Genomic DNA, 16212 nt, shown 5'->3' on the forward strand with positions numbered 1-16212 from the left:
GTCTCTTTGTCATGTGATAAGTTACATCTACACCTTTGTTTTATCTACCAATAGTATGAGTGGCATTGTTTCAAGAGTACTCAAATAGCAAGTGTTTTGACAAAAAATCAAAACAGAAGTGTGTAGTTTTTCACAAAGGCTCTTGCATTTTTGTTTTCTGTCATGCTTCATAGACTAGGAAAAAAGAGGCATTGTCATTGTCTACTACAGTTGTCACCCCTTGTCACTGATAAATGATTCAACAATGCAATTACTAATGATTGTCACTTCTTGTAGGGTAAAACAAACAGCAGATAGATATGTACATTACTTAATTAAATGGCACTCAGTTTTCACACATGTACTAAATAGTTGCTAGTTTTTATATTAAACTTTGTCTACAGGTAACTAAACTTAACTTACTTAACTTTGAACCAGAATCCCCGGGGGGGGGGGGGGGGGAATAATCCCGAAAATTATATGAGATACTAGAAATAAATAAAGCACTTTATCTGAGCTGTCTTTGCAATTAAATTACATCTTAAGTAAATGAGTAAATACCTTTTAAAACTTATACCATAAATATAACTTAGTACAGTAGTAAAAGAAGCCAGTCACAATGACAATAAAGTGATAAGAATTAATATGAATAATTTAAATAAAATCAGCATAACCATAGCCTTCAAAATTGTACACAAAGATACCACAATGTGGAATTCCTATTTTCAAAACAAAAGTCAGCTCCCTTGGATAAGTTTCAGCATAATTTAACCCAGCTATCTAACAGTTTTGAATTCTGAAGACACACTGCTGAACAATTTCACCGTTGGCTTGGCAAACAATAGAATTGTTAATTATTTTCTCAGTTTCCATCTTTTTCTCCTGTATTTGTCCTCTCTAAAATCTGCCTTAAAAAATATGCATGAAACCTTGTATCCTCTGTCAATTCTGGATGAAATGCAGTTGCGATCAAGTTGTCTTGAGCCACACCCACAACTACAGGTTCTTCTCTTTGCGGCAAATCAACAGTTGCTAGGACTTCGACTTTAGGACTGTTGACTGACACGACTGCCGGAGCCCGAATAAAAACACCGTGGTAACCAGTATCAGTGTCCCCATTACTGCATCCATTAACAGTCCCACTCTGAGCAAAAAGGAATTTATCATGAAGGTTGACTTTTGCCTCAAAACTGTTCACCTGACGTCCAAAAAAATTCCTGGAAGTTGTGACATCAATACCACCAATCTAATGATAAGGAATAAAGTACAATAAAATTAATTCATAAGCCATTATCTTTAATAATCTAAAATCTCTCTGCATCTATATTGTATTCATGTTTAGCTCAAACACAGTCTGTTTTGTAGTAAACACGAACTACAGGAACTGGTTTTAAACCTGCACTTGTCTATTTCTGTGGGTTTTTTTTGGCATTTTGCTTTGTTTCATGTTTATTTCCACTGCGTGAGTGTGTAGCTGGAAAAAAAAATGCTCTAAGAAATTTTCACCTCAATGGGGAACAGGAGGCAGGAACCCTTGGTAAGGGAAGTCCATGGGAGGCAGAATAAGAGAAAACGAATAGGATGATTCCTAAGGTGACAGGGCTCTAACTACCAAAGGAATGGCAGAATCTGCCCAGGGCAAGGATTCTTCTGTTCCTCTGTTGCACCACGATCTGAATGATCTTAGATTAATCTGTTTAGTAAAGAAACCCAAAATCCATTTTTTGATTTAAGAATCCAATCTTGGGTTTTCCCAGAATAGGGAAGACTGGATGGGTAATTATCTTGGGATGGGTAATCCTACAAAAATTGGGTGGGGGTGTTCGGACTGCTTCCCAAAACTCTTACTCTTATTTGTGACCAAAATCTGGGATTTCCCTACCCTATTTATGCCCTGACCCTTAATACCCTGTTTCAGACCTGCCTTATAAATTAATTCTCTGGTTCAGACCAATGTTAAGTTGCTATGAGCATACTTTGTGAAGGGCTTTTCTTGACATTCTTATCGATAATGATGAAAAAGTAACTTCCTCTTAAAAACATACCCAATTCAAGACTAGAACTTGCAAAAACTATCCGCTATTTATGACCAAAATGGCCAAAATCGATACCCTATTTATGACCAAAACGGCTGCAAAACCATACCTTTTACGCCCGCACATACCTACGTAGCCCATTTAAGAAGTACCACCCTCCCCCCCGCGCGTAATTATTATTAATAATTTTTAAAAGGCTACAATCTTGTGAAAGACAGTCATGGATATAGATCTAGGAGGAATAAAGGGGAAATATCCTATTCAGAAAGACCCAGAACAATTGCGCCCTCTGTTAACTCTATAAAATGCCCCACGTTTGACAGAGTACAAACTCCCACGTCCCCGACTCGCCAGCACGGGAACCCCCTGTTTTTGGTTTCTACCTTTGATTGTCCACCTTCTTTCTGAGCCTCTATATCATTTGAAAGTAAAATCAAGCCAGCGCATGTTCCCCACACAACTTTGGGTTTCTCTTTGGAAGCGACCCAGTCTTTCAACTCGTCTTCAAAGTTGCTAGACTGAAGGAACAAACTCATGGTGGTGCTTTCCCCTCCGGGTAGAATCAGGCCGTCCAAGTCCGACAACTGATGTGGTTCCCTGACGTCTAAAACCTCGACGTCAATGCTTCTGCTGAAGGTCGAATTCTTCGCAGCTTTGAGCAATGCCGCTCTGTGCTCGAAGAACGCTCCCTGGATTGCCAAAACGCCGATACGTAAACGGGCGCGAGTTCCTGACATGTTGGATGACTCGATTTACACTGCAATAATTGCGTAAGACAGGACCTTTTACATGAGAGGGGTGGCTCGAATGTTGTAAAGTTGTCACATTTGTGGTTATCGCCAATTTTACTAATATGTTTTTAATTTTAAATTATACGAAAATTTTAGGAACATTGATGAAATATCGAGTCTTTATTACAATAAATCGGTTAGTTTCATATCATGGGTTATCAACATTGAGTTTCCTTCCCTCCACCTCCCCTTGAGTTCTTGGTGTTTGAGCCCGCAATATTTGCTGTCGTTTACACGTGTTGTCTTTGAAAGCCTGGTCAAATTTGGTCATTAAACCATCAGTAACTTCTATTCTACTTGCTTGCATAACAGACGGATCTACGAAGCACTCCTGCAGATTGTGGAAGCACTAATTTCATCAAGTAGCCATGTCTAATACGATTCCAGTCCCGAATGTAAATGGTGTAACAAGCGGTAAGTTGTGTATTGCTAATATTCATTTACCAAACTAAGTTACATGTAGTACTTTCTCGTAAAACCAATCGAAAATTGCCCACTACGTACGATTAGACAGGCACTTAACAAAAAAAAAAAACCTCCTTTACTTGATGTTTAGTTCGGCCCAAGATAATGCAATTTCATCAGTGACTTAATGTTTCTTTGTTGTTGTAGCTAAAAGCTGTCCAAAATTTAGAACCTAACCCTACAGTCCGTTGTGCAACACAGCTTTCGGTTCGAGTCCCTTTACCTATGCGTTGCTTGCGTCGTCAATTAGGTTAAATAGCATGATTTGTAACTACGGGTAGCGTAAAAAGACCTCAGAACCGTTAATCGGCGGAAAATTTGCTTGTCTTGTTGTGAAAAACAACAATGCATCTATGTGAAACCATGACGGACACGTTCTTCTTGTATACGGTCACGATGATTGGCATTTCGCAACAACTCTGATCAATGCCATTTCGGGATTTCGAAATTCAAAAATAAGGTCCAGTTTGCTTCTTTTAAGCAAGAGTAATGACAATTGTTGTTTGATTATTACTAAAAAAGTTCGTAGACCTATTTTCATTAATTAAGTTAGTTTCGAAACTAACTGGCCCATGTTGACTCTGATGAACACCCGTTTTTGTAAACTAAAACAGTGTTTACTTAACAAAAGATAACAAAGTTGTTAGTAGAGGAGATTGACATTGGCTAGATTTAAAGGGAGGTGGAGAGATGTAATGTCAAGTATTTATTGACCTTAAAGTCAACTCGTTGCATGCCTTCAAAGTTGAAGAACAAAGAAGGCTTGTTCAGTAGATGCCACGGTGAGAAGTGGAAGTTTTTAGCTAAAGCAACCCCAAGGAAGATTTTAGCTTTAGAAGTTTGTTAAACAGAACTGAAAGATAAATATTAAAACTCTAGCTTTATAAGCAAAAGATACCAAAGTTGACAAAGGGAGTGAGTAGTCATTACTAGATAGAGATGGCTGGGAGTGGTTGGGGGGGGGGGGGGGGTTGTATTTTTCAGAGTGATACTTTTCAGTTATGTTCTTTGAGATATTTAGCTGCATATATTCTGTGATTGATGATTTCAGTGGGTTTTTTTAGCTATTCATTTGTTTGCCCTTTTGTCCATTCAATCATCTATTTAATTTTATTTTCTCTAATTTTTTGATAATTTATGTTTTGTCTAGATTTGCAACTGGAAGTGAGTAACTTGACATTGAATGGTATACCAACAGGGAAAGACTCCAAAGATGTTACTGTATTCCAACACAAAACAGGCAAGTCTTTTGGGCAGGGGGAGGGGCTAGATTTAGGGGGGGAGCAATGCCTATTTTTTTTTTTCTTGTATTGTTGGGAAAAAGTGACCAACCATCTTTAGAGCGAATTTTTCATTGGTTTTGGGAGGGGTGTCCTGCAGACCCAGGATGTCTGAAAGGTGGATAATGCTATCCACCCAGCTGATAGCGTAGTTTGTTTTGTTAACACAGTCTTTCATTTTTCCAGTTGATAGTTATTTATCTGGTGGATAGCATTATCCAGCCTTCTAACAGCTGGGGCTGGAATGCTATCTGGAAGTTTCCTTTCCCGTGATCTTGGGAAATTGTTTGTTTGTTTGTTTGTTTGTTACAATTAATTGTATTTACCCAGTTAGCATGATTTCACGGTCATCATTTTGTTTCCCCATGACAGGAACCTTCAAGGTCAAAGCAGGATTGGCGCAAATGGCTAAAGGAGGAATTATAATGGATGTCACTACAGCAGAAGAAGCAAGAGTAGCTGAAAATGCAGGGGTTAGTTTGGCCACTGGGCAACTTGATAAAAGTCTTTGTGTGCAAAATTGTGAGTTTTCTTCAAGTTGTGTAGATGTAGTCCTGAGTTAAAAAGGTTAGTGTAACATGTAACTGTTAGCCAAGTACTGATTGTTGTGGTGGATGAATGCCATATCAGAAGTGTCCGACTCCATGTAACTCCTGTCTAGGAGACTTAATCAGTGGCTTTTCCATTGGGCTTGTGCAGTAATATCTTTCGGGCTTTCAGGTGGTAGATGAAATAAGCCCATCAAAGAAAGTCCTTGAGCTAGCACGTAAAGCCTTCAACTTAACCTGAAAGGCGACTGGGAAATATATTTTTTTTGTACCCTTTTCATGAAGCCAATATCACCTCAATTACATTTGATTAAATTATTAACTGAACACTGACGTTGTTGTTTTGTGTTATTACAGGCCTGTGCTGTGATGTCCTTGGAAAGAGTTCCAGCTGACATTCGTAAACAGGGAGGGGTAGCAAGAATGACTGATCCCAAGGTACATTGGATTTAGTTGCAAATTGCAATAATTTTGAAACTTCAGATCAATGCATGTGCTGCCTTAGTTAGCATACTGTGTGACACCTCAATCCTAAATTCTGCTGCAAGCTCAAACATGATGCAATCTTCTAACCCCTTCTACCCAAGAGCTTCTATAACTTGTCATGATCCTGTTGTGCATAATTTTTAGAGGACGAAAGAAATCATGAAGGCAGTCACAATCCCTGTGATGGCTAAAGCCAGGATTGGACACTTTGCCGAGGCACAGATCTTAGAGGCAATTGGTGTGGACATGATTGACGAATCAGAAGGTAAATTATAAATAAACATAACATAAACAAATAACCGAGCATATTCCTGCTCCAAATTGAGGCTATTGCATGTTTATTATCCTTGAAAAAAATTTTCACAACATGTGCAGTTTTGAAAATTTGGGAATATCATTCAGATATTCCCCAGTTTTAGTAGCGGAAAATCATGAGGCACGTTTAGACCGATCGCATGCAAGCGGAAATATTTGATGGATTATAAGTTGTGATATTCTGTCAAGGTGATCACACAGTCACAAAAGGTCGAAGGGTAATGATTAGGAGGAACTGACCTTTAAAAGGTGAATATTCCAGCTAAGGTAAAGACCATTAACTCAGATTTGCATGTAACATCACAGCTGTGGTTTCTTTTTATTTATTAAGTAACATACTCGTTCAAGTGGCTTCCAATTCAGTTAGTCTCCTGAGGTTTTTAGATCAACCATCTGTATGTTGCAACTTTGTTCTTTATAGCCAGCTAGATCTAATTCATTAGAAGGAAAGTGATGTCACCTGTATAATACCCTATTTGTTCCTGATATGTTGAATAAATGTTTATTCCAACAGTGTTGACTCCTGCTGATGAGTCGCACCACATTGACAAACACAAGTTTACAGTGCCCTTCGTTTGTGGAGCAAGAGACCTAGGAGAAGCTCTGAGAAGGATTAGTGAGGGAGCAGCTATGATTAGGACTAAAGGACAAGCAGGAACAGGTAAGGACAACATTTCATAATACAGTCAACAATCTGATTATAGCGGACATGCTCGGTGATGTCGTTAAGTGTCCGTAATAGCGGGGTGTGAGATAAAAAGTGCCCTTAACATGTAGTAAATAACATGTCAGTGTCTGTGAAGTTATTTTAAATCTTTTTTATGCGTTGAATGTGTCACTTAAAGTAAACATTCCAGAAGTCTTTTGAAGCAGACTGTAATTTTACCTAATTATGTTATATGAGAAGTATGTGGTGTACACTTTATCGAGAGTCAAAACAATAAACTTATCATTTTGGTACCACGAAAGTGTCTGTAATTCCATAGTGAGAGTCCGTAATGGCGGGAGTCATTTCCAGTCAATCCTCTATAGCTTTCATGGGGGATCTGGATTTTGTCCAATAACAAGTGTCCATAATAGCGGGGTGTCCACAAGGTGAGTTGACTGTACATGCAGGCCCATTTGCTCAAGAGATAGTGTTATCCAGTGGAAAGCAGAGTTTGTTTTGTCAATACTCATTCACTTGATAGCGATTCATTTCTTTGCATGGTATTGTCCACCAAATGCACAACTGAGTCCAACTGAACTCTGCTAACGGACACTGCTGTGGGTGGACACTTCCCATAGGCAGATGCTTAGCCATGGTCCAGGCCACACACGTGTAAATCTTACACTTTTAACTTCCCATGAGTGGACATATGATTGTACTAAGTGGACACTTCAACAGTTCCCTACTGGGTATCGGCTTTAGGAGCTGAAACTGTATTCAAGTATTATATCAACATGTTACGGTTGTACCAGGGGTCCAACTTTCAATTAAATTCAGATTGTCAAACATTTTGCCAAGTAAAAGTTAAGTTCCATTAGGTGTTACGATATGATTTATAATATTATGCTTGCTGTACTTTTTACCAGTTTCTGCAGACATATTATGTGCACTTGATTCAATATGGACTTAGACTCAGGGACTTTGAAAAACCTTTTCTGAAAGATGCATGTCGCTCAAGCTTACCAGGAATACCTGTTGAGGGTCTTGAGCATTTTTAAGAGAAACTTCTTGAGTTGTACTGAGAGTTAAATAACACCTTGATCGTCTTACTCATAGGTGATGTTGCTGAAGCTGTTCGCCATGCAAGAACCATCCGCAATCAAATTCGTCATGCACAGTCATTAGACTCAGCTGAACTATTCTCCTATGCAAAAGAGTTGAGGGTTCCATTTGAGCTTCTTCAAAAGACCGCTGAGATGGGACGCCTGCCAGTTGTAAACTTTGCTGCTGGAGGTCTGGGTAAGTACATGTACATGTATTGTTTCAGTTTCTACATGTGTAACCAGTAAATATAATGACTATGATTTAACAAACTACATTTACACATTGTAGACCTACTTTTGCTATATTTTCTTTGGTTTGAGGGTAATAAATTCTACTCCTGTTTAGCTCAACTTAAGGACGTTTGCGCTAAAAATTATTGTTTCTGCACATCCTTACTGGGCATGTAAATTCACACGCCACATGCATAAGAGCATGCTAAGTAATAAAATGAACAATGATAGGGCAGTGCCACTGCTATAATAGCTTTGCGTGGATTTAACGATCTTGGATTTTCAGTGACCCCTATTTTTCTTTTGATGGATCATTTTCTCTGCCAATTTTCTATGTTTAGCGAAAAAATGAAGAAAATCCAGCAACTAGAAGTTTGAATTTTTTGCAAAATGCACTATCAAATTCTGTTCTTCTTAGCTTTTCGTTTGTCTGTGCAATAGTTTCAAATCCCTCTTGACAGGTTAAATGTTATGAAAGCCTTGGTAACATTTGGAAATATTTGCACAGCAGACCCACTTCTACAAAATATGACCAAGATCGTTTGCCTCCATTGACTCGCCTTCGATATTTTTAACTATAAACCCCTGTAGACCATGCTGAATTATGTGCACCAATCCTCAAAATCAGGGTAGTTTTCCACACGTTTTATCTCATAGAAGTTGGTGACCCCCAAATTTTTTTTTTGCATTTCTGACACGAGTAGCTCATTGTCTGACTGCAGTAAAAATTTTAAAACAATCTATCAACTGGAAAATTTTCACGCAAACGTACTTAAACAGGCTACTCCTGCTGTATTCATCATAACCCCTATAGTATCTGATTAGATTTTGCTTGATTATGAAATTTTGTATTCAAGTTACAAACTATCCGATCTCTGAAAAGCTACATCATGAGTGCAGACATTTTTGGGTCAAAACTTCACACTGTATTGTGTAAGATGTCTCTTCCTTGGTGATGAATGAGACATCAAAGAGATGCCAAGGAGATGCCTGTAATCTAAGGCTAGCCCTCGACATGCCAGCTGACAGAGCTTTATCTTTAAAATTCTTAAAGCCTAGTGAGTGTCTTAACCCTTGATTGTTCTTTTAGCCACACCTGCTGATGTAGCACTACTGATGCAGCTTGGAGTGGACGGCGTCTTTGTTGGCTCAGGAATCTTCAAGAGCGACAACCCCAAGAAAAGGGCGTGGGCAATGGCTCAGGCTGTCACTCATTACAACAACCCCAAGAAGCTTGCAGAACTCAGCGAGGATTTGGGAGAGGCCATGTTTGGAACACCTGTTTCTGATGTCAAGCACAAGTTTTAATAAGCTTTATTGGGAAGTAACTATTATAGGGACACAAGAGCAAGCTGTAGTCCTGTAGTGTTTATACACATAGAAGCAACAATACAAGAGGATCCTGAGTACATCATATGAAAAACTCCAGTGTTATTATTTATTTAATATTTGGTCATATTTTCATTTTACAGGATGTTTTTACTTTTTAGTAGGTTAGAAATCCCAGAAACTTAAATTCAAAACTTTAATGTTTGAGGGATTTATGTGCTAGCTAACGATAAGTAATGAAAAAATATTTTTTGGTTCAATTGGTACTAAGCTACGTGGCATGTCCTAAGTTACTGTGCAGTGAATGTGATCTATTTTCTACTCTCCCAGGCATTGGACATGCCTTGTTAAGTACCAACAAAGAACAAAATTTAATCAATAATTTTAGTAGTGTCCATGGGTCATATGCTTTATGAGTGGCCTGTTATTCCACATGAAAATACCAAAACAGTCCTATTATTATACACCTTCACAGGAATTAGAAAGTAATTTACTTGGATACCAAAGTAATGATATGCAACAGTTAGGTAATATTATTATAAGCGAGGGTATTTAACCATACATCAGACTCAATAAAACAGTTCTTCTCTTCTACAAATCATGTGTTATGCCTCCTATTTTTCATGAGGTTGTCTTTTACTGTCTGCATTTGAAATTTACTGATGATGATATCCATTTTTTCCCTGAGTTCTTGCATGGCTTCATGGATAAGATATTGTGAGGAGAAACAAGATTCTGATCAATATTAGGGATGAAAAGGTTGAAGCCTGTGAAACTTGAGTTAAATCTATTTGCACCATAATATGTATGTAACTTGAAAACTGGCTTTTGTTTATGGTAAGACTCAAGGATTAATGTTCTCTTACATTAATTGCATAATGATTGAAGAATGAATGCAATTGTCCAGAAATGTCCATTTTGTAATGGACTCAAGTTGGTTGATTCAAATGAAAGAAATTCACAATGAATGGTAGAAAAATGGAGGACTCTCAAGAAAACATGGTTATTGTACTTTATTCACGATCTGAATCAGTAGAAACTGGTTTATTTCCTGCAAAAAATTGTAATCACAGAAGTTAATTTTCTCAATAACAGGTTTGTGTGGACTTTGTTATGATCAAAATGAACAGGTACTTTATCTGGTCATGTTAACTACATTGAGACACACCACAAGAATCATAAACGGACAACTGAAGATAAATATATATACTTTTATTATTTTTAAGGATTTTGTGAATAACCAATCTTTAAATACTATAAATTTAACATAATTAAAGGTGCTGGTATTTGACTATGAAAATTTAAATCTTCAATATATAATTCAACGACTAAACTTGCTTTGAAGTTGCTTGTATGGTTGGTGTTTCTTTTTTCTTTTCTTTTTTTTTTTCAAAAAAAAATACTCTAATTAGATCATTCTGTATTACAGGCATTTAAAAGTAATGTTAGTGTTCCAATTTTACTCAATAATTCTGTGAATTTTTTTTTATTTTTTCATGTCATGAAGATAAACTTGTAAACATTATGGAGTAACTCAAAGTAATTGTTATCTCCATTGTGACAAACTATTTTAGTCCCTTCTACTTACTATATAATAATAAGTGCTATGTATTTTACAGTGACGATAATGGTATTTTATACCAAAAAATGACAGCTCTATATTTACAAAAGTGTGCATGCAGTCAAGTATTTTTTTCCTATTATTACACCTTAGAAAGGACTTGAAATCTGTCTAAAGAAGTCATTACACTTAAATTAGGCATTGTGGCAATGTAAATTATGTGTTAGTAGTTCATTTGTGACTGAATAGTCTCAGCTGTTTTGTTTAATTTAATATTGTCTCCACATGCACATTCGGTACACATTTTCCCTTCATAAGTAAAATTTCTGATCTTGCCTGTGACATTATCTAAAATGTATAATTATGTTAAATGTGTACTCCTGCATATAATTTTCATCAATTAAAATTTCTAAATTTCACGCACATTGTTAACTTAACCCAAGGAATTCTTCAAATTTGCATTAAAAAGTTGTGTCAGTGACTACTTTTCAAAACAATTAACAATTCTTTGTTTAAGTTATCTTAACGAAGAAATGTGGTCAATTCAATTTGTTATATGGTTACTTTACACTGCAGCTACTGCAGCAGAGTTCTTGTTGAGAAAACTGGCAAAGTAAACCTTTTTAGTAAGCATGGAAAGCTGACATGAAATCTGCTTGCTTCCTCCTTCTGTGTAAAACTCGCTCATGGCCTTGTTCACTCGGGTCAGCATAGTCATCAGGTCTTCTTTGTGAGAATTTGCTCGCAAAACCTGCACCAAACAAGAGATGAACCACGAGCCCAGACTCTCCCCATAGGCTGCTGCAGTCCTTGCACTGTCTATAAATCTTCTGTGGGATACATAGCCCTTGGTGGTTGAGTAGGCAATCAAAAAGTCTGCATCCGATGGCAGTTTTACAGGCATCTCCTGGAAATGATCAGAATCTGCATAAACATCTTGAGACCTTGGTCCTCTTGGTACATAATACCCTTTGTCATCAACATCTCCTCTGCATGCTTGAAGGAAGAACAGTTTAGGCTTGGTCACTAGCTGGGGGCACTGATCCCCACCTTGAAATTTTGCAGTTATGTCATCAACTGGTATGGCTTGACTGTCTATTCCCAGGATACCCTCTTCATTTCCGTGACTCATAATAATGCAGATGAAACTGTCATGTTCAGCTAAAACAGCACCATAAAGAATATCATAAGATTCAATATCAACAAAACTAACGAGTGATTCGAATTGAGAACCCCTTTGAATCAGATCCAAACTTTGAATGCAGGGGGGGGGGGGGGGAGAGACTCCCATATGAAAGGTCCTTGAAAATTTTAATTGAAAGGGTGCATGCAAAAAGACCCAAAGTGACATCTGATTAGACTACGAGTAGTCCCTCTTTCGCTTAGTCCGTCGTGCGTGACGCGAAAGAAATTCGCGAGAAAAAAATGGCCGCGCGAAATCCTGGGGGCTAGGAGCACGCGAAAGGAGGGACTACCGCCTAAGCCCAAGAGTTTGCCCTTTCACGGCCGAGTGATTTTTCGGTGTAGGATTTCTCATCTTGACGTCCTCTTATTATCGCCTGTTATCAATAGCCCCAGGAGATCTGAATAAAATTGCTCTACTCTACTCTTCAAATAGCCAGGCAAAAACATATGCCGTGAGAAGTATATCTTCGTTCAGTGTTCGTTCAGCGAAACTGCCAAAGAAGTTTTAAAAAGAAGACGGCGAAAGAGGCCTCTTGTAACGATTTTCGCTGCGTCTAAAAGTTATTGCGAAAATTTCAACAGAGTTTCAACCGAGAATTTACATGATACATTATACATTATACATAGGAGATCATCCAACTGTGGTGAAATGTTTGCCGATAGCAGCGGAAAATTTCAGGTGAATGTCCGGTTTCAAGTGAGAGTCCGGTTCAATCTTTCAAATGGACGGCAGAAAAAGGCCAAGCTCAGTGAATTTATAGTCGCTGACTTAGACGATGTTGTTGAGCAGCGAAATCACTAACACGCTCACAGTCGGGTTAGAGGCAGAAAGCTTTCCCAAACAAAACACTGGATAAATTTAAATCTTTCCAAAGCCTGTTGGCAGATTCGCAAGAACATCACGGCTTGCGAAGCTCGATTCCAAAGCTTCGATTTGCTCTGGTACCGCTTCGATTTGCTCCGGTTCCAAAACATTCCTGCAAGACGTCTCAGGTATCTCGAATGTTGACAAGACGTTGTCAACGCTCCTAACATAGGCCAATCATATTTTTGCGTTGTGAGAGCAACGCATAATTCAAACTCTTGGGCTTAGGCGGTAGTCCCTCCTTTCGCGCGCTCCTCGCCTCCAGGATTTCGCGCGGCCATTTTTTTCTCGCGGTTCTCTTTCGCGTCACGCACGACGGACTAAGCGAAAGAGGGACTACTCGTAGTCTACATCTGATAGACCGCAAAATTCTCCAAACAAATTGCTTTTCACTTCCTTGTACAGTGAAGGAGAATTTGACATGAGATCAAGAGTCACTTAGGGCTTTTTTCCATGCACCCCTTCAATAGAAACCCTTAAGGAGACCAATCTGGGAGTGATTCGAGCTTTATTTGACTGCTAAAATGAGCGACAGCAGTATTTGTTTTCTTCAAGTGCACCCCTAGCCCCTATGTTTGGTTGTGTCCCCACCCCCCCCCCCCCCCCCGCCCCCAGACTTAGTCAGGGAAGTAGCAAGGTCTAGCAACTGGGCGACAACTTCCGGTCACAAACTCAGCGATCACCCGAAAACGTGACGTCGCAAACCTATCCTCTCTGCTAAATTTAAGGAAAATAAAATCAGATTATCCATGACCACTCACCTAGTGCCCCATTTAGTCGAGTTTCCTCAAGAATGGCCAGCATCTGTTTTTTCCGTAAATCGGAATATATGCGCTCTTCAACAGATCGGAATCCAGCCTCTTTCATAAACCGTTTCAAGTTGTCGAGATCATGTCGTGCTCCATTCCTCGGTCGCGGATCGTTGTAAAAATTTACATTGTTTATAACCAAGACATAGGGATTCTTGATTCCATCGTAAGTTTGATCATCTGGGAAATAATTTCTGGCGACGCTAACAACGTTCCGTTGTATATTGAAGTTTGGAGGACCATCTCGCAAATCTGCTGCAGAGCTTGAATCACTTCGATAGAACAATGACGACTTCAGAGGAGTCGATCCTACATAAAAAAAAACATACACAGGCGTAAGAATACCGTGTATCTTCGCCGAATTGACTCTTACTTTCTTACAAATTACTGTTTATGCACCCCTAGTGGTACGATCACTTGATGATCAATTACCATAATACACGTCCATCAGGACATTCGAACACGCGCTTGCTAAACCGTAAAAATACGACAAACTTCGCTTGCTTTTGTCAGCAGCTTTTCAGTATCTGACTTACGATTATTTTCCTCTGTTTGTGTGCTCCTCTCCGTGTAGCTTCTATTCCCGATAGTCTCCATTACTTCTTCACTGACGCAACGACATTCGAATCCGCCGACATCGGGGCAGTCGCATAAACGAAATCGTTCCAATAGCTGCTGAGCTCTCAAAACTTGATCACGGGCAAATTCTATACAAATACTCTTCGATAACGACCTGCATTCATCCTTCTCCATGTTTGTGAGATGGTAAACGTGCAACACTCTTGCCTAAAGCTGACCTTTATCTTTTTACAGCCACTCGCTTGTATTGAAATACAGTTTCGAATTTCATAATCTGTCAAAAATATTCATAAAGGAAGTCGTTTTGTAGGTGTGTTGACCGGAAGGTATCGTACCGGAAGGGAAACGGTTTTCGGCCGAGTGCTCTGTGTAGGGCTCAGGACGACTTTGACACAAGCGTCCTCATACGCTGCGTCTTTTAAATCTGATTGTATTCTTGATCAAGACTGATTCTCTTAGCAATAGATAATTTTTCATCAAACTAGTTGTTTGATTTTAACATCTTGCCATGCAGAATTGCGTAACGCAGTTTTATCAGGAAATCGAATGAAATGCGTTGAAGTGTTTCAGCGAGTTTCATAACTGATCTTCAGCTGGATCTACAGACTACATACACTGAGACAGATACCACTGGTTATTCTTAGCGTGCACGCACGTTGGACGATCGAAGCAGCGTAGCAGTATTTCATTTTCTGACTGATGGTTATTATTTTTCCGCGACAAGGAGTTTCATTTTAAAATATATACAGATCGTAAATTTTAAAAAGAGAACCTTTTCGTATGAAAAGTGAATAAAAGCGTTTGACGTATGATTTTAGGACCTGAACGTCCTAGGAGTAGCCGGTAGGGATTTAAACCTAAAATGTTCTTAAAATATTCTTTTTTTTTTCTGTTCAGCTTTTAAACAACGTAGAATTTAGGAAATCATGTTTGAAACGCATTCAAATAGTGCGTGAACAAATACACGTCACTTCCTAATAGGAGATGACAAAAAAAAAAGTTGCCGTAATGTTTCGCTCATGTCTGAGATATGAGTGTACAATTTTATTTTCACAAGTAAATAAAGTACAGTCACAAAACCGTACCCAGATTTGTCCTTTGTAATAAACAAAACATGTTCATAAAGGAAAGATTCTTAATTTTAGAAATGGAAGATTAACATTTTTAACTCACCGTCAGTGTATAAAAAGTAATGTTCACATCACAGTAATGTTTCCTTGAACTTTATATAAATAAATGGTTAGTGACGATACAGCAAGGCTGGACCAGGACAAAAATAACCGGATACAAGCGAACCAGGAACAAAATTTTCATAAAGCGGGTCGGCAGACACCGCACGCAAACACAACTTGTTAACTCTTGAACAGATTCAAATAGGAAATATATTTTTTTTGTTTTTCCTTATCCCTTACTATCATACATTGCGAATTGGACATGGTAAAACATTTTTATTGTTTTATATTTTTATCATTAATTTTCTCAAAACAAAGTTCCTGTTTACATGGCCATGGTTTAGGTTGGCACTATTAAATCCGGCCAGAAAATTTGAGGTCCTATTTCCTGGCGAACCCACAAAAATGTTGGAAAAACTCTCTCGCTGAAAAGGAGCCCTTCCAGTCAAATTAAAGATTCACAGCATTAAGATCTATTAACGTATCCCACGGTAACTTATGAGGCCAAATAAGGGGTTTTCGGGAAGTGGGTTATTGTAAGCTACAGTGAAACCTGTATTAAGCGGAACCCATGTTAATTAAGCTGACACCAGCTTCAGTCCCTAAATTTCCTTCCCACATTTACTGTAAAATAAGCCTCCATTCAGCGGACACCTCTGTTAAGCGGACGCGGACACCAATATTAAGCCATTTTGTTGCACAAAGCCTGCAATAAGCGGACACATCAAGGGAATCATTACCTCTAAAAGTTCAGCTGAGACTCCTTCAACATTGTTAAGCAATGTCGTTTTAAAGCTAAGTGATTATTCCACATTGATGCATTGACTGA

General features: G+C 38.5%; 3 protein-coding genes across 3 annotated transcripts; 1 reads left to right on the top strand and 2 right to left on the bottom strand.

The window, feature by feature from the left end:
* Positions 1-342: 342 nt before the first annotated feature.
* On the bottom strand, positions 343-3007 carry LOC145462948 (pyridoxal 5'-phosphate synthase subunit PdxT-like). The gene is made up of 2 exons (XM_081446626.1): positions 2399-3007; positions 343-1225 (listed from the first exon to the last, which is right to left on the bottom strand). Exons 1-2 carry the CDS (start codon positions 2750-2752, stop codon positions 842-844), a joined length of 738 nt encoding a protein of 245 aa, XP_081302752.1. The 5' UTR covers positions 2753-3007; the 3' UTR covers positions 343-841.
* Positions 3008-3064: 57 nt separating this feature from the next.
* LOC145462943 (pyridoxal 5'-phosphate synthase subunit SNZERR-like) lies at positions 3065-9810 on the top strand. The gene is made up of 8 exons (XM_081446621.1): positions 3065-3220; positions 4422-4511; positions 4924-5024; positions 5457-5537; positions 5730-5850; positions 6415-6561; positions 7666-7848; positions 8974-9810. The coding sequence occupies exons 1-8, from the start codon at positions 3175-3177 to the stop codon at positions 9189-9191; spliced, it is 987 nt and encodes a 328-aa protein (XP_081302747.1). The 5' UTR covers positions 3065-3174; the 3' UTR covers positions 9192-9810.
* A 576-nt stretch (positions 9811-10386) lies between these two features.
* LOC145462942 (caspase-3-like) lies at positions 10387-14850 on the bottom strand. Its single transcript, XM_081446620.1, has 3 exons — positions 14169-14850; positions 13585-13941; positions 10387-11934 (listed from the first exon to the last, which is right to left on the bottom strand). The coding sequence occupies exons 1-3, from the start codon at positions 14383-14385 to the stop codon at positions 11339-11341; spliced, it is 1170 nt and encodes a 389-aa protein (XP_081302746.1). The 5' UTR covers positions 14386-14850; the 3' UTR covers positions 10387-11338.
* Positions 14851-16212: the final 1362 nt, after the last annotated feature.

The sequence above is a fragment of the Orbicella franksi genome, chromosome 12 (assembly GCF_964199315.1).
Source record: "Orbicella franksi chromosome 12, jaOrbFran1.1, whole genome shotgun sequence".
NCBI lineage: Eukaryota > Metazoa > Cnidaria > Anthozoa > Scleractinia > Merulinidae > Orbicella > Orbicella franksi.

Bases quoted from the DNA above. Each gene is read 5' to 3' on its own strand.
- LOC145462943 (XM_081446621.1), top strand. From the start codon at position 3,175: ATGTCTAATACGATTCCAGTCCCGAATGTAAATGGTGTAACAAGCG. The intron at 5,025-5,456 runs GTTAGTTTGGCC...GTGTTATTACAG, and splicing joins GAGTAGCTGAAAATGCAGGG to GCCTGTGCTGTGATGTCCTT. The intron at 6,562-7,665 runs GTAAGGACAACA...TCTTACTCATAG, and splicing joins TAAAGGACAAGCAGGAACAG to GTGATGTTGCTGAAGCTGTT.
- LOC145462942 (XM_081446620.1), bottom strand. From the start codon at position 14,385: ATGGAGAAGGATGAATGCAGGTCGTTATCGAAGAGTATTTGTATAGAA. The intron at 13,942-14,168 runs GTAAGTCAGATA...TTTTTTATGTAG, and splicing joins ACAAACAGAGGAAAATAATC to GATCGACTCCTCTGAAGTCG. The intron at 11,935-13,584 runs GTGAGTGGTCAT...GTGCTGTTTTAG, and splicing joins TCGACTAAATGGGGCACTAG to CTGAACATGACAGTTTCATC.
- LOC145462948 (XM_081446626.1), bottom strand. From the start codon at position 2,752: ATGTCAGGAACTCGCGCCCGTTTACGTATCGGCGTTTTGGCAATCCAG. The intron at 1,226-2,398 runs GTAGAAACCAAA...CCTTATCATTAG, and splicing joins AAGAAGGTGGACAATCAAAG to ATTGGTGGTATTGATGTCAC.